Consider the following 24,376-nt stretch of genomic DNA (forward strand, 5'->3'; position numbering starts at 1 on the left):
TAATTATGTTCCTACCCCCAGACCATCCACTGGGACAAAAATGGGCCCGCAGCTGAATCTAATTGCCTACCCCTGTTCTAGACCATGTGACCCAACCAGGAAAAACTCCTGACCCTATAATATCCAATAACCTCCATTGGTCTGGAAGAAACAGGGGGAGCTGATTTTATTAATGCACATTTAAAATGTCATATTCTGTCTATATCTCACCTGAACACGGTTCCCTCTCCAAAGGTTAAGTATCTTTTAACGGACTAATTGTGCCATATGTTCAACATCCCTGGCCTTACGTTGCCTTAAAATATGCAGAAAATCAAGGGTATTACTTTGGCAAGTTTTTTTTACTGAAGGCCATATTTCTGAATAAGAAATGGCTATAGGAACGAATGCCTTGTGCTGTGAGTGTGTGAAATGACAGTTAAGGTCTAGTACAATAACTAGAACAGTTACATAAGTTGTAACTGGAAAACGTACTACTCCACCTTGTCCATCATGTATCAGTGTAACTTGTCTTCCTCAGACTAACAGTGCAGCTGATTTGTAATATTGTTGCGAAACCGACACCCAGTTTCTCTCCATCTCGAAGACAAAAAAAAGTTATGAGAATTGACTTCCTGTTTTGATTTGCTGCTGCCGCCGGAGGGTGTCGTAACCCTTGGAGACAATGACAAGAACAGAACAGCCAAGGTCTGGTTTAGGGTTCTCAGTCTCCTGGGATCAGGACCACACAGGAAACAGAACAGACCTGTTTGATATCTGGGTGGCGCAGGGCAGCCAGTTAGCGAGCCTTGACGTGCTCCCATAGCACCCACTGTTTGTGTTTGCTAAATACTAATGCTAGACCTCAGCTCCTCATACTGCACTCATACAGTTCAATTCAATAAACGTTATTTTGTTATTGCCCCTGGCTGGGGAATAAATCAAGTTTATTGAACTGAATTGGATTGTAGAAGTGCAGTGTGAAGAGGAGAGGTCCAACGTTGGCACATGTTCCCATACTGCGCTAATAAAGCTGCTCAGACACAATGGCTCATGAAATATTCAGTACTATGTCAATAACAAGTTTCAAGATAGGAAAATCACTTATACATCTGAGTTTGCTTGTTGCGGGTGCGTGGGAATTGTTTTTGATGATATCTTAAAAGAAGAACCTGCACACTGCTCTTGGCAGTATCACTTTGTTTATTTAAATACACAAAATTGTATGTCTGTTCCGAAGGCTTTGTAATACTACAACACACATATACAGTGGGGAGAACAAGTATTTGATACACTGACGATTTTTAGGTTTTCCTAATTACAAAGCATGTAGAGGTCTGTAATTTTTATCATAAGTACACTTCAACTGTGAGAGACGGAATCTAAAACAAAAATCCAGAAAATCACATTGTATGATTTTTAAGTAATGAATTTGCATTTTATAGCATGACATAAATATTTGATCACCTACCAACCAGTAAGAATTCCGGCTCTCACAGACCTGTTAGTTTTTCTTTAAGAAGCCCTCCTATTCTCCACTCATTACCTGTATTAACTGCACCTGTTTGAACTCGTTACCTGTATAAAAGACACCTGTCCACACACTCAATCAAACAGACTCCAACCTCTCCACAATGGGCAAGACCAGAGAGCTGTGTAAGGACATCAGGGATAAAATTGTAGACCTGCACAAGGCTGGGATGGACAATAGGCAAGTAGCTTGGTGAGAAGGCAACAACTGTTGGCGCAATTATTAGAAAATTGAAGAAGTTCAAGATGACGGTCAATCACCCTCGGTCTGGGGCTCCATGCAAGATCTCACCTCGTGGGGCATCAATGATCATGAGGAAGGTGAGGGATCAGCCCAGAACTACACGGCAGGACCTGGTCAATGACCTGAAGAGAGCTGGGACCACAGTCTCAAAGAAAACCATTAGTAACACACTACGCCATCATGGATTAAAATCCTGCAGCGCAAGCAAGGTCCCCCTGCCCAAGCCAGCGCATGTCCAGGCCCGTCTGAAGTTTGCCAATGACCATCTGGATGATCCAGAGGAGGAATGGGAGAAGGTCATGTGGTCTGATGAGACAAAAATATAGCTTTTTGGTCTAAACTCCACTCGCCGTGTTTGGAGGAAGAAGAAGGAGTACAACCCCAAGAACACCATCCCAACCGTGAAGCATGGAGGTGGAAACATCATTCTTTGGGGATGCTTTTCTGCAAAGGGGACAGGACGACTGCACCGTATTGAGGGGAGGATGGATGGGGCCATGTATCGCGAGATCTTGGCCAACAACCTCCTTCCCTCAGTAAGAGCATTGAAGATGGGTCGTGGCTGGGTCTTCCAGCATGACAACGACCCGAAACACACAGCCAGGGCAACTAAGGAGTGGCTCCGTAAGAAGCATCTCAAGGTCCTGGAGTGGCCTAGCCAGTCTCCAGACCTGAACCCAATAGAAAATCTTTGGAGGGAGCTGAAAGTCCGTATTGCCCAGCGACAGCCCCGAAACCTGAAGGATCTGGAGAAGGTCTGTATGGAGGAGTGGGCCAAAATCCCTGCTGCAGTGTGTGCAAACCTGGTCAAGACCTACAGGAAACGTATGATCTCTGTAATTGCAAACAAAGGTTTCTGTACTAAATATTAAGTTCTGCTTTTCTGATGTATCAAATACTTATGTCATGCAATAAAATGCAAATGAATTACTTAAAAATCATACAATGTGATTTTCTGGATTGTTGTTTTAGATTCCGTCTCTCACAGTTGAAGTGTACCTATGATAAAAATTACAGACCTCTACATGCTTTGTAAGTAGGAAAACCTGCAAAATCGGCAGTGTATCAAATACTTGTTCTCCCCACTGTAAGTACAGTTAGTATGGTTTCTACAGTGTAGTTGGCCTATGTCATGGTTCATCCTATTTAACTACTGCTGTACACACCTTTTCTATTAATATACTGTCCATATTGTCTATACACACACATCCATATTTAACACCCTCCTGTCTCCTCTCCTGTGTTACAGCTGGTGAGAAGGCCATTGTCTGTGACCAGTGTGGAGCCCAGTTCCAGAAGGAGGATGCTCTGGAGGCTCACAGACAGATCCACACATGTAAGAACACAGCCACCGCTTCTGCTTCAATAAGGCTTTACACGTGTACGGGCCATGTTCCCCCATCACTCTCTGTGTTAGGGAGAATTGTGATCTCTTTGAAACAGTTGCTCCACTCCCACCATGGTCTTGTACACCATCTAATTCTGTGTCTGTTGTGTGAGTGTCTACAGTATGGTCTTGAGTTTAAAGTTCTAACTAATTCAGGCGAAACAGGTCAGATTGATGGCTATAAATATGGCAAAAAAAGCATTCAATTTTGTTTGCCTAAATGGTCTGAAGCATATTGAGTAACATCGTATGCTTGTTGACCTTAATGATATTTTACTCATTATTTAGTGTGTTGTTTTTACACCACAGTGAGTTTAAATTAGGCAATGTCTTATAGCTCTTGCCACTGTTCGAAGCAGAAAGACCCATCAGTGGACATATCCATACCCGTGTCACCGCGTTAAGTGCTAGTAACCATGGCTTCTGGTATAAAGCCGAACCCCCCTGAGTTATGGTTATAAGCCGGCAGGCTCGCGCCACAGTGGGCAGTGGAAGGTGGGGGTCTGGGACCTACCGCCCACTGGCTAGCTGGCTGGGGCTAGATCATATCATGCCCTTTAATAAAGCAGTGGTAATCAATGCGGGACGGGGGGGTGCCTTTCACTTGGCAAGCCAGTCTTGTTTATCAGCGACATGAGGATGGTGATGTCGCCCGGTGCCAGGAACCAAATCTTTCCAGCAGATTCCAAAAAGCACTCACTGACATGCATACAGTGCCTTCGGAAAGTATTCAGACCCCTTGACTTTTTCCACATTTTGTTACGTTACAGCCTTATTCTAAAATGTATTACATTGTTTTATATCATCAGTCTACACACAATACCCCATAATGACAAAGCAAAAACAGGTTTTTAGAAATGTTTGCTAATTTATACAAAATCAAAAACAGAAATATCACATTTACATAAGTATTCAGACCCTTTACTCAGTACTTTGTTGAAGCACCTTTGGCAGCGATTACAGCATCGAGTCTTCTTGGGTATGACGCTACAAGCTTGGCACCCCTGTATTTGGGGAGTTTCTCCCATTCTTCTCTGCAGATCCTCTCAAGCTCTGTCAGGTTGGATGGGGAGTGTTACTACACAGCTATTTTCAGGTCTCTCCAGAGATGTTCGATAGGGTTCAACTCCAGGCTCTGGCTGGGCCACTCAAGGACATTCAGAGACTTGTCCCGTAGCCACTCCTGCATTGCCTTGGCTGTATGCTTAGGGTCGTTGTCCTGTTGGAAGGTGAACCTTCGCCCCCAGTCTGAGGTCCTGAGCGCTCTGGAGTAGGTTTTCATCAAGGATCTCTCTATACTTTGCTCCGTTCATCTTTGCCTCGAGCCTGACTAGTCTCCCAGTCCCTGCCGCTGAAAAACATCCCCACAGCATGATCTGCCACCACCGTGCTTCACCACAGGGATGGTGCCAGGTTTCCTCCAGACGAGACGCTTGGCATTCAGGTCAAAGAGTTCAATCTCGGTTTCATCAGACCAGAGAATCTTGTTTCTTTAGGTGCCTTTTGGCAAACTCCAAGCGGGCTGTCGTGCCTTTTACTGAGGAGTGGCTTCCGTATGGCCACTCCATAAAGGCCAGATTGGTGGAGTGCTGCAGAGATGGTTGTCCTTCTGGAAGGTTCTCCCATCTCCACAGAGGAACTCTAGAGCTCTGTCAGAGTGTCCATCAGGTTCTTGGTCACCTCCCTGAACAAGGCTCTTCTCCCCCGATTGCTCAGTTTGGCCTTGGTGGTTCCAAACTTCTTCCATTTAAGATTGATGGAGGCCACTGTGTTCTTGGGGATCGTCATTGCTGCAGACATTTTTGGGTACCCTTCCCCAGATCTGTGCCTCGACACAATCCTGTCTCGGCGCTCTACGGACAATTCCTTCGACCTCATGGCTTGATTTTTGCCATATATAGACAGGTGTGTGCCTTTCCAAATCATGTCCAATCAATAGAATTTACCACAGGTGGACTCCAATCATGTTGTAGAAACATCTCAAGGATGATCAATGGAAACAGGATGCACCTGAGCTCAATTTCGAGGCTCATAGCAAAGTGTCTGAATACTTATGTAAATAAGGTATTTCTGTTTTTTATTTGTAATAACAAATTGTGGTCCAGATTGCGTAGATTGCTGAGGATTTGTAAAAAAATATATCAATTTTAGAATAAGGCTGTAACGTAACAAAATGTGGAAAAAGTCAAGGGGTCTGAATACTTTCCAAAGGCACTGTATGTGGCCGATGATTCTTAATTTAGAAGAGTGGCCGACTCGGGTTTCTCTCCACTCACAGTTGGCACCGTGTGTGTGAGTGTGTTGATCTGCCACTGCTTGAAACTGTAAGAAGGGTGACTAGGTGTGTTGTGACTGTTGGACTCCAGAGTGTGGCAGATGGGTCACAACCTCCGGTGTGTGTAGCGTTGATGTGTGTGACCCGCAGTTTACTGGGTTACAGCCATTCTATCACTCCACACTTATGTGCCGCAGTTTACTGGGTTACAGCCATTCTATCACTCCACACTTATGTGACCGACCAAACAACAAGCCATCCTCTTTCAGAACTATGGACTGGAAATGTGATCCAAGCTATGTTCTCCTGTAGCTATATCATCCTCAATGTCTTCCCAGGTGGTACATTTCACTCTTCCTATTTCTCAAATGAAAACATTTTCAGTAGATATAGTTTTGTTGTACTCTAATTCATTGAGAATTAGCCATTGTTAGGATGATGTTACTCAACCTGCAGGAAAGTCATGCTCTGGTTTGTATTTGAAATGGGTGGAGCTCGTCTGTGTACTGCAGTAGAAAAATTCCCCAACAGAATCAGGATAGACTCTGTGACACCCAGTATCATGGAGGCATTGACACTGTCTCATCCAAGCCTAACGCGAACAACTTCCCAGAGCAAACTTGGTGGCCCCGCATTTTTTGACAGGCATGTCTCAGGGCTAGCCGCACTTGAGCAGGCCCCCTATTTGACAGCGGCGGGGGCCTCCGGAGGGGCCTTGACCAATCCAGGGGTACCGGAGTAAAGAGGGGTTAAACAAGGCTAATGATCGGACAGGCATACCAGTGGAAAGGAAGGCAGCTCTAAATATAGCATTCCAGTCTGGACTAGAAAAATGGGCAACACGACTTGTCTTCCTGCCAGGTATTGGAACAGCAGTGAGGCCAGTCTCCCCCGAGGCCCGCCAGGCTTATATTTTAAAATGTGCTCTAACGCATGGCTAGGCTGATACTCCGGCTCCATCCCGCAATATGCTCACCCATATGCTTAGCTTTACTCAGTCTACTAGCTCTGGAAAATGGGTTGTCACCTAATTATGTTTGTGTGTGGCTCTGTGTGTGCGTGTGGCGATACATAACTTTACTGTACACTGTCAGGAAGGGGATTATTCATACTTGAAAGCGTTTAGAACGTTTCCAGTAAGCGTGACTCGTGTAAGGTGAGATTGAGAGGTGAATGAACAGTGAGGAATCACTCTGTTCTGTTTACACTCGCTCTGCTACACAGACATTTTTGAATGACACAAAGTTCGCAATGAGATGCAATGTACACCTTTTTCGAAGTAAGAAAGAGCTCCTCTGGGAGCTGCTTTGTCCATCCAACCCCAGAGAAAACAAACTGTTACTTAACAGCTAGAGATTTCTTCCTCCCCACTCACCTTCTACCCCCTCATCCACAGTCCGGTGGTTGTGTGACTATGTTGCACCTGCTATGTAAATAGTTAATGACCGTCGACATGGAGGTGGTGTTTAGGATGACCAGAGTTTTGCGTGGCGTTGTTAACATCCAGGTCTCAGATTCCTGCTGGCAACACAGGCCGACACAGAGGGTACAGAAGGGCAGAGAGCTAAGGCCTGTTCTCACCTGTTCCCCTCATGCAGTCATCGCACCTTCGACTCTCTCCCTCCACCGCTGAAATACTCTGTCAAACTGTCTGTTTTTTACTGTACATTTTAAACTTTGGATGAAAGACTTGAAATAAAATTATAATTATATAAAGATATAAGTTCTTGTGCAATTGAAGACCTATTATTTTCCTTTGTAATGACTGTAATAATAAATAAATAAATAAAAACACTGTTTTTGTACAGTGGTCGAACACCAGACAGAGGAAAACATAGGAGGGGAAAACATTGTTGACCATCAAAGCCAGATGTTATCTGAGCAGCTGCTTGGCAGCAAGGGGTGTTGTTCTCAAATGACAATATTTGGCCCTGAAGTCATGCCCATTTCTGGGTAATGCTGCTCCTTCAATGGGCACTATTGTGGCATCCCTTCTGGCCAGTTGACGTCAGAAGTATCAGCTGCCGCAGCGCTTCTTTAACCGCTCAGACTCACACTGCTTGTGAAACAGGCCGAATCCGAGGCTTTATAGTTAGTGTTACTTTGTATGTGCTTAGGTTAGGTTATATCCCTGTGCATGCATGTACAGTACTCAGAACATGCACAGTATGTACACATGAATGTATGTGTTCACGCAGTAGGCTACTCCACTGCACTGCTCCCGCACACTCTGCACTGCCCTGGTCTGGCTTACCTAATTTTTAAGGGCAGCCAAACCTGACTCCCACCTACAGTGGGGGAAAAAAAGTATTTAGTCAGCCACCAATTGTGCAAGTTCTCCACTTAAAAAGATGAGAGAGGCCTGTAATTTTCATCATAGGTACACGTCAACTATGACATACAAAATGAGGAAATAAAATCCATAAAATCACATTGTAAGATTTTTAATGAATTTATTTGCAAATTATGGTGGAAAATAAGTATTTGGTCAATAACAAAAGTTTCTCAATACTTTGTTATATACCCTTTGTTGGCAATGACACAGGTCAAAAGTTTTCTGTAAGTCTTCACAAGGTTTTCACACACTGTTGCTGGTATTTTGGCCCATTCCTCCATGCAGATCTCCTCTAGAGCAGTGATGTTTTGGGGCTGTCGCTGGGCAACACAGACTTTCAACTCCCTCCAAAGATTTTCTATGGGGTTGAGATCTGGAGACTGGCTAGGCCACTCCAGGACCTTGAAATGCTTCTTACGAAGCCACTCCTTCGTTGCCCGGGCGGTGTGTTTGGGATCATTGTCGTGCTGAAAGACCCAGCCACGTTTCATCTTCAATGCCCTTGCTGATGGAAGGAGGTTTTCACTCAAAATCTCACGATACATGGCCCCATTCATTCTTTCCTTTACACGGATCAGTCGTCCTGGTCCCTTTGCAGAAAAACAGCCCCAAAGCATGATGTTTCCACCCCCATGCTTCACAGTAGGTATGGTGTTCTTTGGATGCAACTCAGCATTCTTTGTCCTCCAAACACGACGAGTTGAGTTTTTACCAAAAAGTTATATTTTGGTTTCATCTGACCATATGACATTCTCCCAATCCTCTTCTGGATCATCCAAATACACTCTAGCAAACTTCAGACGGGCCTGGACATGTACTGGCTTAAGAAGGGGGACACGTCTCGCACTGCAGGATTTGAGTCCCTGGCGGCGTAGTGTGTTACTGATGATAGGCTTTGTTACTTTGGTCCCAGCTCTCTGCAGGTCATTCACTAGGTCCCCCCGTGTGGTTCTGGGATTTTTGCTCACCGTTCTTGTGATCATTTTGACCCCACGGGGTGAGATCTTGCGTGGAGCCCCAGATCGAGGGAGATTATCAGTGGTCTTGTATGTCTTCCATTTCCTAATAATTGCTCCCAAAGTTGATTTCTTCAAACCAAGCTGCTTACCTATTGCAGATTCAGTCTTCCCAGCCTGGTGCAGGTCTACAATTTTGTTTCTGGAGTCCTTTGACAGCTCTTTGGTCTTGGCCATAGTGGAGTTTGGAGTGTGACTGTTTGAGGTTGTGGACAGGTGTCTTTTATACTGATAACAAGTTCAAACAGGTGCCATTAATACAGTTAACGAGTGGAGGACAGAGGAGCCTCTTAAAGAAGAAGTTACAGGTCTGTGAGAGCCAGAAATCTTGCTTGTTTGTAGGTGACCAAATACTTATTTTCCACCATAATTTGCAAATAAATTCATTAAAAATCCTACAATGTGATTTTCTGGAGAAAAAAAATCTCAATTTGTCTGTCATAGTTGACGTGTACCTATGATGAAAATTACAGGCCTCTCTCATCTTTTTAAGTGGGAGAACTTGCACAATTGGTGGCTGACTAAATACTTTTTTTCCCCACTGTATATCACCTCTCATATAGCTCCGGAGGGTTCCACCTCACAAGTCACTGGTGGAATTACATTATAGCACCACATATTGATCATTGAGCAACACGCTTGAACGACGCACCCCTCTCACACGAGACACACCCCTCTCACACAAACCATATCTTAATGGTTTAAACTAGTTATAAGAGACACACTAGATCTTGCCAGGAGATTCCATGTCCCGATGTGACTGTTGAGCTTGATGACATAATATGAGTGCGATCAATGCATCTACAGTGGCGAGAGCAAGTTTAACTGCAGATGGTTATGCACTGTCGGTTTTTGCCCCCCTCTAGAGTTGAGTGCAAATACAGTAGGGTAATATCCATGAACAGTGTTCGAGTTTCTGTGTAGATAGAAGTGGACCCGCCTATCATGCAAATGATCTGAATGGCACCTTCTGGCATTGGAAGCTCATCGGATTTCGTCCATGTTTGGGAAGCGAACCAACGTGTTTTCCATGAGATGGTGGTAGTCCTGGTTATTGACGAGCCCTCTGACCACTCCTCAGTGAACATCCCGAAATAATGGAAGGGACTACCCCTCCTTTTCTATCCCTCTCTCCCTCCCCCCTTTCCTCCCCTCCTTTTTAAGTCTTGTTTTACAGGGAAAATATGCTAAACATTTTGGAGAGGCAACAGTTGGTTTAGCCGGTGGGAACACGGCGTGACTCCAGCGGCCGGGCCACAGAGTAAACAGTTTCTTTCTCAAGACAGAAATAATTTGAACAGTGAGCGAGAGAAAAGGGAGGACAACACGCCTGTGAGGCCTCTCTTTCTTTCCTTCTTTCTCTCGCTTTCCCTCCCACCACCACTTTGTTTTTCTCTCCCACATCTGAAAATGTTCACACTGGTGGCCTCCCAATCAGTCCCCCACACCCCCCAATTAAAGGACTCTCCTAAATTAGACCACTGCCACCGGTGCACAGGGGTCACGTCAAAAGTGTTGATTATCTCAATCACATTAGGCGAATGGGAGCGTCTGTTTAGCATTTAGTTAATTGTGACGTTATTAAGTTGTCAGTGAGCATTAGAGCCACGATGAACAGTGCGTGCGTTTGTGTGCGCGTGTGCGTGCGCGTGTGTGTGCCCAACACAGCCTTGCTATGGAAGCGTTTCTGTTTGCCAGAAAAATCTATCTTAAATTCTTGTGAGTGTTTATGTGGAAATCAAGGTTGAATAAATAGATGTATTACCACACCGACAATAACAACATTTATTCAGCACAAACCATCTAGAAATGGTAACTGGAGGTACGTGAAGGTTATTGGGTAGCGTTTCATTTTTGATTGTCGTGTTAGTGTTAGCACCCCAACCCCCCGCTGCGGTCATCGGGTGCACAGTAATGCTGATGAGCATGGCTAAATGCTAGCCACCATATTTCACTAGCCATTCATTATTGAGCAAACTGTCCCTCACTCTGGCAGATTACCCATTTGTCTGTCTGACTGCTGAATGCCCGTGGAGGGCACCCAGGGTCGACGCAGGTATCGTATTTTTAGAGGCCTCTTTCCCTGTAAACCACAGTGGAGTGCACTTGTAGCAAATGTCTTTGTCCCTTCTTAGTGCCCCATTGAGGCATAGTTGTCATAAAAGTGTACTGTGTATGTTTTTATGTCGATTTTTGTGTCCTTATAAACCACTATGAATTGCAAGGACACTTTTGGCTGATGTAAAAGTATTTGTCCCCTGTTAGGTCATCAGGTGTAATGCAGAGATCTGTGTCCTTGTGAGACCTGCAGTGACAGTTGATGGGACGGCTAAACTGTCCGTCAATGTAGAGAGGCAGGGATTGGTCCCTGTGATGATCCTTCCTCCCAGGTGATGCCTAGTTCCCACCGAAGGTCACAGGGTTTGGAGGGAGGGATCCTGTATCTCCTAAATATACCACAAGAATGGGCCCACCCCGACCGACCCCCTTCTGATTGAAAGAGGAGACTGAAAGGAGAATCCTTTTGATGTTACTGGTAATCAGAACTCAACCATTCCCGTTGTGTTTTCACCTATAGTTTTGCCCACAGTCTTTTTTCATTCATCATCCTGTGTGAATGCTCTTGATAGGTGAAAAGACTGAAAGCGAGTGAGAATACATCAGGGTCATTTGACTTTGTGGGAGAAGTTTAAAAGGTGGCATAGGCCAAGCTTTGAAACCCAAACCTCCCACTGTCCCAGTTAAAATAGTTGTGCTATGCAGTATGGGTAACATTTGCTCAAGTCCAGTTAAAGAAATCTTTCAGCTGAATGTCATTCAGAATTGGTGTTATTGCAGTTGCCTTGGGCCATTACTCTTCTCTATTTTTACAAATGATTTGCCACAGGTCTTACACAAAGCTAGAAGGATTTTTGCGGATGATTCCACACTCTACATGTCAGCACCCAAACCAGTGAGGTCACTGAAATTCTAAATAAGTAGTTAGTCAGTATCAGAATGGGTGATTGATAATGCACTAGTCTTAAATACATCTAAAACTAAAAGCATTGTATTTGGTTCAAAACTGTCTCTAAGACCTAAACCTCATCTGGAATTGTGTAAAAAGGGTGTGACCGTTGAGGAAGCTGAACTCGTAGGAGTAACATTGGATGGTCAGTTATCATGGTCAAGTCATATTGACAAAGTTGTTGTGAAGATGGGGAGAGGTATGTCTGTTATAAAAAGATGTTCTGCGTTTTTGACACATAAAATGTATTAGTTGTTCAGGCTCTGGTCTTGTCCCATCTTTATTACTGTCCGATTATATGGTCAAGTGCAGCAAAGAAAGATCTAGCAAAGCTGCAGCTGGCTCAAAAGAGAGCAGCACGCCTTGCCCGTAATCTCAATTTGGTTGAGGTCGGGGGATTGTGGAGGCCAGGTCATCTCATGCAGCTCTCCATCACTCTCCTTCTTGGTAAAATAGCCCTTACACAGCCTGGAGGTGTGTTGGGTCATTGTCCTGTTGAAAAACAAATGATAGTCCCACTAAGCCCAAACCAGATGAGATGGCGTATCGCTGCAGAATGCTGTAGTAGCCATGCTGGTTAAGTGTGCCTTGAATTCTAAATAAATCACAGACAGTGTCACAAGCAAAGCACCCCCACACCATAACACCTCCTCCTCCATGCTTTACGGTGGGAAATACACATGCGGAGATCATCCGTTCACCCACACTGCGTCTCACAGCGGTTGGAACCGAAAATCTCCAATTTGGACTCCAGATCAAAGGACTAATTTCCACCGGTCTAATGTCCATTGCTCGTGTTTCTTGGCCCAAGCAAGTCTCTTCTTCTTATTGGTGTCCTTTAGTAGTGGTTTCTTTGCACCAATCGACCATGTAGGCCTGATTCACACAGTCTCCTCTGAACAGTTGATGTTGAGATGTGTCTGTTACTTGAACTCTATGAAGCATTTATTTGGGCTGCAATTTCTGAGGCTGGTAACTCTAATGAACTTATCCTCTGCAGCAGAGGTAACTCTGGGTCTTCCATTTCTGTGGCGGTCCTCATGAGAGCCAGTTTCATCATAGCGCTTGATGGTTTTTGCAACTGCACTTGAAGAAACATTCAAAGTTCTTGAAATGTTCTGCATTGCCTGACCTTTAAGACCTTCATGTCTTAAAGTAATGATGGACTGTCGTTTCTCTTTGCTTATTTGAGCTGTTCTTGACATAATATGGACTTGGTCTTTTACCAAATAGGGCTATCTTATCCCCCCCTCACCTAATTGAAATGCATTCTAGGTGTCTACCTCATGAAGCTGGTTGAGAGAATGCCAAGAGTGTGCAAAGCTGTCATCAAGGCAAAGGGTGGCTATTTGAAGAACCTCAAATATAAAATATATTTTGATGGTTACTACATTTTGGTTATTTCATAGTTTTGATGTCTTCACTATTATTCTACAATGTAGAAAATAGTAAAAAAATAAAGAAAAACCGTTGAATGAGTAGGTGTTCTAAAACTTTTGACCGCTAGTGTAAGTACCTGACGATAGACACAAGGAAGCACATTAGATCTGCAGGACAACAGTATGTTGATGGCTGTAGATTTGTGATTGGTCTGTTAGCATGGAAATAACTGAATTAGCAGGGAGCTAATGTGACCATTACAATTAGAGCATGTATGCTAACTCGCTCTAACAGCAATAAAATACAAAAGCACATCCCAGGATGCCCACAATATTTAACAGGTACTGCACACATAGTCTAGTGGTTAAGAGCATTTGGCCAGTAACCGAAAGGTCGCTGGTTAGAATCCCCGAGCCAACTAGGTGAAAAATGTCGATGTGCCCTTGAGCAAGGCACTTAACCTTAATTGCTCCTGTAAGTCGCTCTGGATAAGAGTGTCTGCTAAATGACTAAAATATTAATATATACACATCAGAACATGTACATAGTGAACTCGTACACATTGTAAATATGAAAATAGACGTTTCAGAACGTGACCTACCACTTGCATGTCAATATTAGACTGGGAAGAATTTAAGTTAGCAATCTCCCTCTATCTGCAAGCATGACCAATGGTATAACACCTTATTGATATGTAAATTCAACCAACCAATAGGAATACATAAACATCGAATACATATTTCTGCAGTGTCAAGTGAAAACATAACCAACCCTGTTACACATATACAGAACTAACATCAACAACATGCATGCCAGTCTTTCCAGGTCAAGGGTTGACGAGATTAACTGCTTCTCTTCTAGTTTGTATGAGAAGTATTACTGTAATGTATATTCCAGATTGTCTGCATAATCAAATAACATTCAGCTCAGACACCCATACATATACCCCACAAGACATGCCAACAGCGGTCTCTTCACAGTCCCCAAGTCCAAAACGAATTCACGGCAACGCACAGTATTATACAGAGCCAAGGTCGCATGGAACTCCCTTCCATCTCCAATTACTCAAGCAAAATTACCTTTAAAAAAAGATGAAACATCTCATGGAACGGCAGGGACTGTGAAGGGACACACACACACACTCTAACACACACACAGTTGTTTTATTATTATTATTATTTGTATTATTTTTTATTTTGTTTGTATATCGTTGTATTTGACATTTGTGTGACTGTCCTTGTCTATCAGTGTACCAGTGTGTTGTTTCTTGTCATGTTTTGTGTTTTTTATGGACCCCAGGAAGAGTAGCTGCTGCTTCTGCAAAAGCTAATGGGGATCCAAATAAACAAATACATATTGTAATAGTGGATCTATCAACCTCTTCTGCAGCCCTAAAAGGCCTTAAACTCAACGCTCCTCTTCTTTCCACTCTCCTAGACAGATAACTATTTTTCTCCCTCCATCTCGCTCACTCACTTCCCAAAATAAGAAGTGTACAAGTGGTCTGAGTCAGTATCAGTGGCCAAATTAAATCAAGTGCAGACCTAGACTACAATCTCTTCTTCTTCTCCCTCCATTTTCTTCTCTCTGCTCCCCTCTCCAAACAAATGTTTTCCCCAGATAGGATATAAATGTGTTTTCCAGGCGTAGGGATGCTCAGCCGGCCTGATAGACACCATGCGATGGCAGGCCAAAACCCAGAAGTAATCATCCGCCGTGGCAGGAATGTTTAGCCTTTAGGCCAAATGTAAATTCCCACAATGAGCTGCGCGTTTATTGACTGGGCCTCGTGCATTTTGAGGCGTCTATGCGAGGGGCAGTGTGTGTGAGTGTGCACCGACACAGCTTCCTTCCACCGCCTACCCCAGCCAGTGAGAAGTACCCAACCAGGCCTCTCGGTTCTCTAGCCTCTGGGTCGCGGCTTAGAAGGTGTCGTGGTGGCATTGTGGCATCGCCACGGGAACATGGGGAACAACACTGTTTTGGGGGTAGTGAAGGAAGAGCCTGTTGAAGAAGGGGGGGGGGGGGGTTCTGGCAGCAAATTGGGATATCAGAATCCGTTTGGCGGAGCAGTCGGGGAGAATCCCTCAGTGCGAGCGGGCTTTGTGGCGCATTGTTGGCGAGAGACTGCAGCGCGCGTCCGGAGGGGGAAATAAAAAGTTTTGTAGGGGAGATTATGGACTCCCGGAGGTTCGGCGATTCACGCTCCGTAAAAGAAAGCCAGCAGGAAGCTGGAGAAGCTGGGCAATCTGGCCGCCAAACCCCCTCGCCCTCGGAGATGTCTCTCAGCACATTACAATACGACCCCAGCAGCCCATCATGTGTCCAACACGAATTAACTCCCCCAGATTCAACATTCACAACACTGTAGCCTGGCTATCTTCCTGTTTGTCTCTTTGTCACCTTGAAATATTCCTGCCACATATTAACCTTGTGGCGTGGTGGCTTTGAATAGGGAAGGATTCACCAGAGAAGGAACAGAGGCCTGGCCATCACAATAGCCAAGGCCCTTTTGTCCACAGTGGTATTAGGAGTACATTTCCCTGCATAATTAGATTTGAGCTGTTTGCGGACATCTTTAGAAGTGTTTCGTCGTGTAAAAAAACAGTGTGATGAGGCCACTTTTAATTTACAGTGCAAATACCTTTCGATTAGCACAGAGGGAATTGGTAGAGGAGAGATGGAGGTTGACTTGCTTTCTTATTTGTTGTTGTCGCCACAGAAAGAGGAGAGGGGTTTGAAATGGCTCTTCTGTTATTTAATTGTGAAGCGGGGAGATTAGTGTGAGCACTTCCAACCTTTCACCCCGCACAAAGGAACCATCAGATCTGGTTGCCTAGTGACATGAGTTTCACACTGTCCAATTTAGCCGCTCACCGTCACTCGCTACCTGTGTTCTGTGAAAGGACGGTGTGTGGTGTGTGTGATTATACAAACCTTAGCTCCCCCGGCCAATCGACTAGACTCTAATGGCGCGAGGAGCAATACAAATTAAGATGGCCGCCGCATCCTCTCTTTGTCCATCTCATCAAATCCTATCAAAGTTAATATCCCTGGAACAATGACATTCAAACGCCAGTTTAGGCTTGGAGAATGCTCGGCTTAAGACCAGTGGTAACACCAAGGTGTGCAGAATGTCCATCTCCAATGTGCACTGCGCAATCAAAGTGCACTTAACAGTGTCATATTGATTATGGTGGCTTAACATCAGTAAATCTCTACTCTGTGTTGGAATTAGGCCCATAGACTCCGTGAGATACAATAAATTGTTGGGCCGCTCTTCAAGCCAGATGAGCTTGAGCTTTTCCTCTAAAATCATATTATTGTGACTCTGAATTATGGGTATTGCTGTCACTTACAGTATGCTGGCGTTTGTCAAAGTCTGACAGAATGCTGTGTGACTAGAGTGACTCAGGATCATAGCCTAGATCTCTCACAGAAATGCTGTGGACTGTGTTTTTTTTGTTGTTGACCGGAGTCTGACAGAAACAGAAGCAGAAAAAGAGAGGAATGTGGAGGTATTGTACCTCAGAGGAAGGGACTAGTTTTCCCTCGATGGTGGTGGCGGATGACAGTGTGAAGTGAGAACTCAGGTGGGACCCATTACTCCGATGGAGGGCCTGGTTCTTATCAGTTAATAGAAGATTTCCGAGGAGCAGGATTGTTTTGATAGATGGAACCTGGTCAGGCCTTTAACAAGTCACAGAAACCCCACAAAATGAAATGGCGCTAAAGCTAGATAAGGCTCAGAAACTGTGAGTCGGCTCTGTGTTAATTCCTGAATGGGAAGGATGGGCAGAAGTCATTTTTCTGTGTGTGTAGGTGAAATTGTGTTTTTTCTGTGTCAAGAATGTTGTCAGATGGGTATTCCTGTGTTTGGAAATCCTAACTGGCTGGATAAGGGCTTTGTCTATTTGCACAGGTGTTAGCTTTGTGAGTGAGTCAGCGCTTTTACCTGATTAGCCATTCCTCTAGAATGCTGTACATTTATTTAGCTATTTTTATGGGCTTGTCATTATTGGTAAGCCTTTGATCTGGGTTCTTAATTCAATATAGCCTTGTTTGGTTCAGTTTCAACTCAGATATGTCACTGCTCCTTTTCCTTTTATTTTTACACCTTCAACTGGAATCCACAGCATCAAAGACGAAATAGGGAAAGTGAGAGAAAAAAATAACTTAAAGACTGTGCTGTAAGTTAGTTTGGCTAATTAACTTGGTTTAGTGTAATTCTGGTCCGTCTAGTTTGGTCAGTTTGTCTTGGGTAATTAGAGGGTGTTAGCTAGTGGCTCACTGTGTTTAGTTTCATTTCTAGACTATGAATGCCTGTTGGTGTGTCCACTCTGGCCCCAATTGATCCCCCAGCCAGGAGGGAGAGAAAAACAGCCACCCCCCACCATGGAATGCCGAGGGCTGGAGTGAAGTGGTGGTGGGGGGTTCAGAGGGGTGGAGTCTAGGGGCCCCACTCCCAGGACCCGGTGTCCGTTTACAGTCCGGCCACACGGCCCGCTGACCACTGCTCCTGGAATGTGATTGATTAGGTGGTATTTGGGCCATTGAGGACCTTTCAGCGGCTTAGGGGTCAGGGGTCATCTCCTCCGCAAATCTGCTTCCTTTTGTACAGTGGAGCGCCAGGAGAGAAGCCTCACATAAAACATATTATTTCTCCCTCCTCCTCTTCTTCTTTATCTTCTTCTTCACCCTGGGAAAATGGGGGAGGGGGGAACATAAATTAAAGCTGCTCTTAAACAGAGCGAATTGGTCTTAAATTCAAAGGGTGCTTTTCTTTTAAACGGTATTGACAGAAAATCTATAAAACAAAATGTGGAATTTAAGGCTGAGTTACGAGGCCGTTAAATGCGTTTGTTAATGTTTCCTCTGGATAAAACCAATGATAATAAAGCCCAAAAACTGTTATGGAACGTTTTTGCAGCAATGATATTGAGCCTTGAAATCTTTTAAGAGGAATCTTTTCAAAGATAAAAGCTGACATAACACATCTACAAACAAACTTTGGGAATTTCCAATAGTCGGATCTCCAATTAATTTGATAGCGGTTTATTCTGAAAGTTCTCCGAGATCATACTCTCCTCATGCAAGCAAAATGTTCCTCTCCAAAAGCAAGTCCAATTTATTTCATGCTTTAGAGAAGAAGGCGGAATTGGTTTGGCAATTTGCTGTCTTAACACAAGTGGAGGGAAGAGGCCTGGCCATGTAATCCTTTGATGTGCAGTCGGTCGGGGCTCAAGATGACAGTGCAATTCAGAAAATGTGCCAATCCTTGGCCCTCAGGGGCCAGCCTTTGTAGTCACAGGACCTGGATTATACTTTAACCCCAGGCTAGGGCTCGGGGCCAGGTGAAAGGGCACGAGTCTTAAAGAAATAAGACAGTCTCCTTTCACAGTTCAAACCAGAATGCAAGGCCTGTCCACTTACTGGTTGGGTTCCCTTTTAGTGAAAGATTAGGTATTCAGTTAAACGTTTCACTCATTCCCTTCTAATTTGTGTTTTTCAAAAAAGTTGTGGTATCCTGAACCTTTTGCAGTTAATTGATATTCATGTGAACATATTTTTTTTTTATGTGAGAGGACAGTGTGTCTCTATTTTTGTGTCTCACTTTTTTGCATGTGTGTCAGTGTTTGTGCATAACTGCATCTGGATTTGCATTTGCCCCTTTGGCTCATATCTGTATGTTAGTGTGTGTACGTCTGTGTCTGGTTTTTATCCAAGCAGACCACTACTACAAGATTTATGGCTGCCTGCAAACTCCCTGAAAAGTGTGACGATTTATAGCGGCCACTCTGGCCCCGTGATAACAGTCTCTCTCCTCTCCACGCTGTAATTTCCTGGGGTCTGTCGGGGATGATACACGGCCCACAGGGAGAGGAGACTACCGACTGCAGAGGGGATAGAGGGGATACCCACACTGTGGTTATCTGAGTGGACTCTCAAAGTATCACTGACTGACTGTGACTGTACATAGCGATATAGCGTTTCACTGAGAGGTGAGGGAGAGACTGAAACGTCAGAGCGACGGGTTAGGTGGTTGAGTCACTCTGTAAAAACACTGAATACATTTATATCATAAGAACTGCTGTAAACATCTCTGAGGTTGGGCTTTGAGCTGTGTCGCCCATATTGCTGTCTGAGCGATGTTTCCAATACAAGGCAGATTCAATTATCCCCATTCCTCCGCTGTATGTTTTGAGGCTTCGGCAGAGTAGCAACTCTCACTCATTGACTGGAATAATCTGGTATTTTCCTATCCCCTTGAGTAACTGTTAGTGCAGCACAACAAACTCCTGACCCCCGAACCTACTTTCTATAGGCTGATCTTCAGCCCCTGATCCCTATCTTAATTGTACACACATTACAGCTGTAGTAAAGTCGAGAAATTCAAAACCAGGATTTCTGGAGCCTGTTCCAACTCTGTGAGGTCATTTGAGGTCTTCCTCCTGCCGGTACTCGCTTCACTTGTGAAGCCAAGAGTCGAGGCACTGAGGACACAGTGGAGCGGTTGAGTCAGAAGAGCTCCCCCTGGTGTTCAGAGGCAGTTAGGTGAACTGCAGCATGCAGACTATACAATGGCCATAGGGTTTTTCCTCTCTCTTTTCTTTCAATGCAAGTTTATCTGCAATTTTTTATTCACAAATGACTTTATGGGCCATTTTTGTGCAATTGCGGCTATCATTACAGTTAGATGATTATCTCCCACTAATATCCCTCTCATAATAGTCCTGCAGGACCAATTTATTGCATTGGATTGTTTATCTGCTTTTAGGCAATCTAGGGCACCACCAGTCTTATCCCATACTTCAGGAGAATTACAAAAATGATGGTTCTTATTGTAGATAATTATTTAATTTAGGCCTTATTTTCCACCCATTAGCACACATCTATGAATAATCGGAGGACACAGTATTTATAATGTATTATAGTGCCTTTTATCATGTGCACTATTAGTCTGCATTCTGACTTGCAATAGGCATTCGTAGAAGCCCATGGCCTATATATACACTACATGACCCAAAGTATGTGGACACGTGCTCGTCGAACATCTCATCTTAATTTGGCGTTGGTCCCCCCTTTGCTGCTATAACAGCCTCCACTCTTCTCGGAAGACTTTCCACGAGATGGAACATTGCTGAGGGGACTTGCTTCCATTCAGCCACAAGAGCATTAGTGAGGTCGGGTATTGATGTTGGGTCATTAGGCCTGGCTCGCAGTCGGCGTTCCAATTCATCCCAAAGGTGTTTGATGGGGTTGAGGTCAGGGCTCTGTGCAGGCCAGTCAAGTTCTTCCACACCGATCTCAACAAACCATTTCTGTCTGGACCTCGCTTTGTGCACGGGGGGCATTGTCATGCTGAAACAAGAAAGGGCCTTCCCCAAACTGTTGCCACAAAGTTGGAAGCACAGAATCGTCTAGAATGTCATTGTATGCGGTAGCGTTAAGATTTCCCTTCAGTGGAACTAAGGGGCCTAGCCCGAACCATGAAAAACAGCCCCAGACCATTATTCCTCCTCCACCAACCTTTACAGTTGGCACTAGGCATTCGGGCAGGTAGCATTCTCCTGGCATGCGCCAAACCCAGATTCGTCCATCGGACTGCCAGATGGTGAAGCGTGATTCATCACTCCAGAGAACGCATTTCCACTGCTCGAGAGTCCAATGGTGGCAAGCTTTACACCACTCCAGCCGACGCTTGGCATTGCGCATGGTGATCTTAGGCTTTTGTGCAGCTGCTCGGCCATGGAAACCCATTTTATGAAGCTCCCGATGAACAGTTAATGTGCTGATGTTGCTTCCAGAGGCAGTTTGGAACTTGGTAGTGAGTGTTGCAACCCCGTTCTGTGAGCTTGTGTGGCCTACCACTATGCGGCTGAGCCGTTGTTGCTCCTAGACGTTTCCACTTCACAATAACAGCACTTAAAGTTGACCGGGGCAGCTCTAGCAGGGCAGAAATTTGACGAACTGACTTGTTGGAAAGGTGGCATCCTATGATGGTGCCACGTTGAAAATCAATAAGCTCTTCAGTAAGGCCATTCTACTGCCAGTGTTTGTCTATGGAGATTGCATGGCTGTGTGCTCGATTTTATACACCTGTCAGCAACGGGTGTGGATGAAATAGCCGAATCTACTAATTTGAAGGGGTGTGTACATACTTTTGTATATATAGTGTATGTTAACATTCTAAGTGTATAAGAAATGCATGAGCATTACATAGAATGTTTCTCAGAAACCGGTTCTCAGAAACTGCCCCTGTAAACTCCAGGCCTATGATGGCATTATCAGTTCTAGAGGACCATACTTGTTGCTCACTTGGATACAAAGCTGAAATGTTCTTGTCAGGGTTTCTTTGCCTCGCCGAGTCTCTCGGCTCACTTTGATATCCCTTTGAAACATGCCTCTTTAGTCTGGGCTGCCAGACGCTCTGCGCTGCAAATGACTAATTGAACTACCTTTTGAATGTAGGGTCGACAGCCTTGTAACTTCACAGCGAAGAGAAGATCTTAATCGGCCATAATACCATTTCTGATAGAAATCTGGCTGGTGATATTGATTTATAGTGCACTTCCACCAAGCCTATGTTTGTCAGGTTGCGCTATGCATGATAATTCCTGTCTCTTTTAGATAGCCCATTGAGAGACTCGTGGGTATGATAGGTAAGTTGGTAGACGGGCTGGGATCTTTGCCTGTTCACATTGTCGTGATAGGCAGGAAGCATGATTGTCCATCTAGCCCCACGGACACTCAGATAACACACACACACACACACACACTGAGACTTATGCCTCTGGACAGTTGTTGGTTTCTATACTATAATTACCATTACTTGCTGTTCAAGGTGCTAAGGTTGTCCTTGAATTAATTATAAATCACAGCTTAATGCAACAATAACAACTTATCCTTTTTTAATAGAAACATCTCAAAACCTTTCCACAAAAACAATCTGATGAACTCTCAACTGAGATCCTTACTTCTGATCAATCTTCAAATTGATATGAAATTAAGTCAAATTGATATTCCTTTTCCACAGCCATAATCATACCAACATTGGCAAGCTTATTAAATCGTTAGTATCCTCTCTAGAGAAATGTGAAGTTTGAAATTAAATAAGTTTGCTAATATGGGTGACGACAACCATCAAACTAGTGTTTTTTTGTTTTTTACTGTTTTACATTAATGTTATAAACGTATCGTTCAATTTATCATTATCACATCAATTTAGGCAACTTATGGCTATGGATTTTTCAATATGGATTTTGGTCCATATCGCCCAGCTGTACGTTATAACCTACAGTAGAAGGACAAGTAAAGTCAGACTTGTTCTTAGTTACAGTTATACATCGATCTTGTCAGTCACTACGAGCCAAAATTCTTGCCAGACTGACGTCACTCATGCCGAAGGCCATTGCTGACTTGAGATGAATGGTTGTAGATGAGATGTTTTGATAGTAACATCTGTTTTAGATTAATTCCCAGCGTGTTGTCAGACTGACAGGCGTTATCTCCCAGGGATAAACAATGATGAGTGTCTCCTCTAATATGAAGAAATACATTCATTTGATTTCACACAAATTAAAGGAGCGAATCCCTAACTGACTGTGTGTGTGCACGTGCTCATGCTTTTTCTTCTTCTGAGTCCCTCTAAAGGCGTATTGATTATAGATAATGTACGCACATCAGCTTTGAAAGTCTTGCGCACCATCTCAACTGCCTCTCCTCCACCTTCGTCCCATAACGCCAAATGTCCTTTTGAAAAGAATGAATACATCCACAACTTCCTGGCTAACCCACTTAAATGATTTTGCTTTTCCGTCGACCATTTCAACCTGATAGTGTTTGTGTATAGGCTTTGCACACCCGCTACGTACGTGTGTGTGTAGGAGAAAGCTACCGAGAGAGCAACTGGTCTTCTGTGGCCGCCAAGAGCCAACCCAAATCAATTTCCTTTCTAATGGAATTAAAAGGGTGGTTGGAGAGATTGAGGCAGAATGCTGTATTAGTTCTTCAAAAGCGCTCCCCCAGGCCCCCCACCTACCCCCCTCTCCAAGGGGCCCTCTTCCCGATGCTGCAGCTTGATGGACACTCAGCAGATCTATAAATAAAGTATTTTCTTCCCTCACAAAGACTTGTTGAGCACTGTGCTGTTTGCTGTTTGGCTTCAAGGTCAGGGCTGTACCGCTCTCTAAATCAACATGTTTCAGAGATCATTAGCAAAATGGTCCCGACCTAATTGAGACGGTCAACCTTCTGTCAACTGTTGGGAGAGACAGTCTCTCTCGGTCTCTCTGTTTCACTCCATCTTTCGCTTGCGCTCTCTCTTTGTGTGTCTGTTTCACTCACTCTCTCGCACTCTGTTTCGCTCACTCCATCTCTTGATTTCTCTCTCTACAGCTTGTTTGCCTTTTCTCAGTTGATGTTCAGTATAACAAGGTTATGGAGTTTGAATATTAGAAACTTGGAGTGTTCCTATTGTTAAGATGATGAAATATCATAGCTGTATTGAGCCTTTGAATAGGCTCGGTAGATGCAGTGCTGTATCCGCTATTCCAGAAATCAGACATCACATGTACATAGTTTTTGTTTGGCAGACAAAGGGAGATGCCGGCTTATTCCGAGTGCTCCATATGACCCTGTGTGTGGAACAAAGAAGTATGTTTGCGCTTTAACTGCAGTCTTGATACATAGTAAACATAATGGATCCAATGATCCTTGCATTTCAAAAATTTTCAGTTGTTTACGCCAAAAACACGCACAAGCGAACAGAGCGCTGCACTATAGGGTCAAGGGCTCCCAAATTATGGAAGGCACGTTGATTACTGTTCATTTTTTTGGCATTTTTGCCATTATACAGGCACAGCCTTCACTTGGGCTAGCCAGTTGTTCTCGGGGTAGCATTCATTCCCTGGGCCGCGAGGTTTGAAATGTACATTGCCCTTAACCGAAACGCCAACAAAAGGGATACTTGTAGCACCCTCAGACCCACAAAGGCCTACATTAAGCTGGGGGAGAAGCATACCATCCCTATTATACCTAATACCTTTATCTTTCTAAGTCATTTGGCCATGCTTCTCCCATCGCATTCAGATATGATTAGCTTTACCTTTTTTTTGCACCCACGGGATCTCCCTCCCACACCAGCTCACCACCACCACCACCACCACCCTAACCCCCCCCCCCCCCCCCCCCCCCCCTGTTTTTGTAGCCTTGCAGCTTTAG

General features: G+C 44.3%; 1 protein-coding gene across 2 annotated transcripts in view; it reads left to right on the forward strand.

The window, feature by feature from the left end:
- LOC311136172 (zinc finger and BTB domain-containing protein 16-A-like) overlaps positions 1-24,376 on the forward strand; it is a 133,938-nt gene that overhangs the window by 77,808 nt on the left and 31,754 nt on the right. For both annotated transcript variants that reach the window (XM_084170266.1, XM_084170267.1), the window contains exon 4: positions 3,003-3,089. In XM_084170266.1, coding sequence (XP_084026392.1) covers positions 3,003-3,089 — 87 coding nt within the window. The remainder of the gene's footprint in view (positions 1-3,002; positions 3,090-24,376) is intronic.

This window comes from Coregonus lavaretus (assembly GCF_964263955.1).
Source record: "Coregonus lavaretus genome assembly, chromosome: 10".
NCBI classification, from domain to species: domain Eukaryota; kingdom Metazoa; phylum Chordata; class Actinopteri; order Salmoniformes; family Salmonidae; genus Coregonus; species Coregonus lavaretus.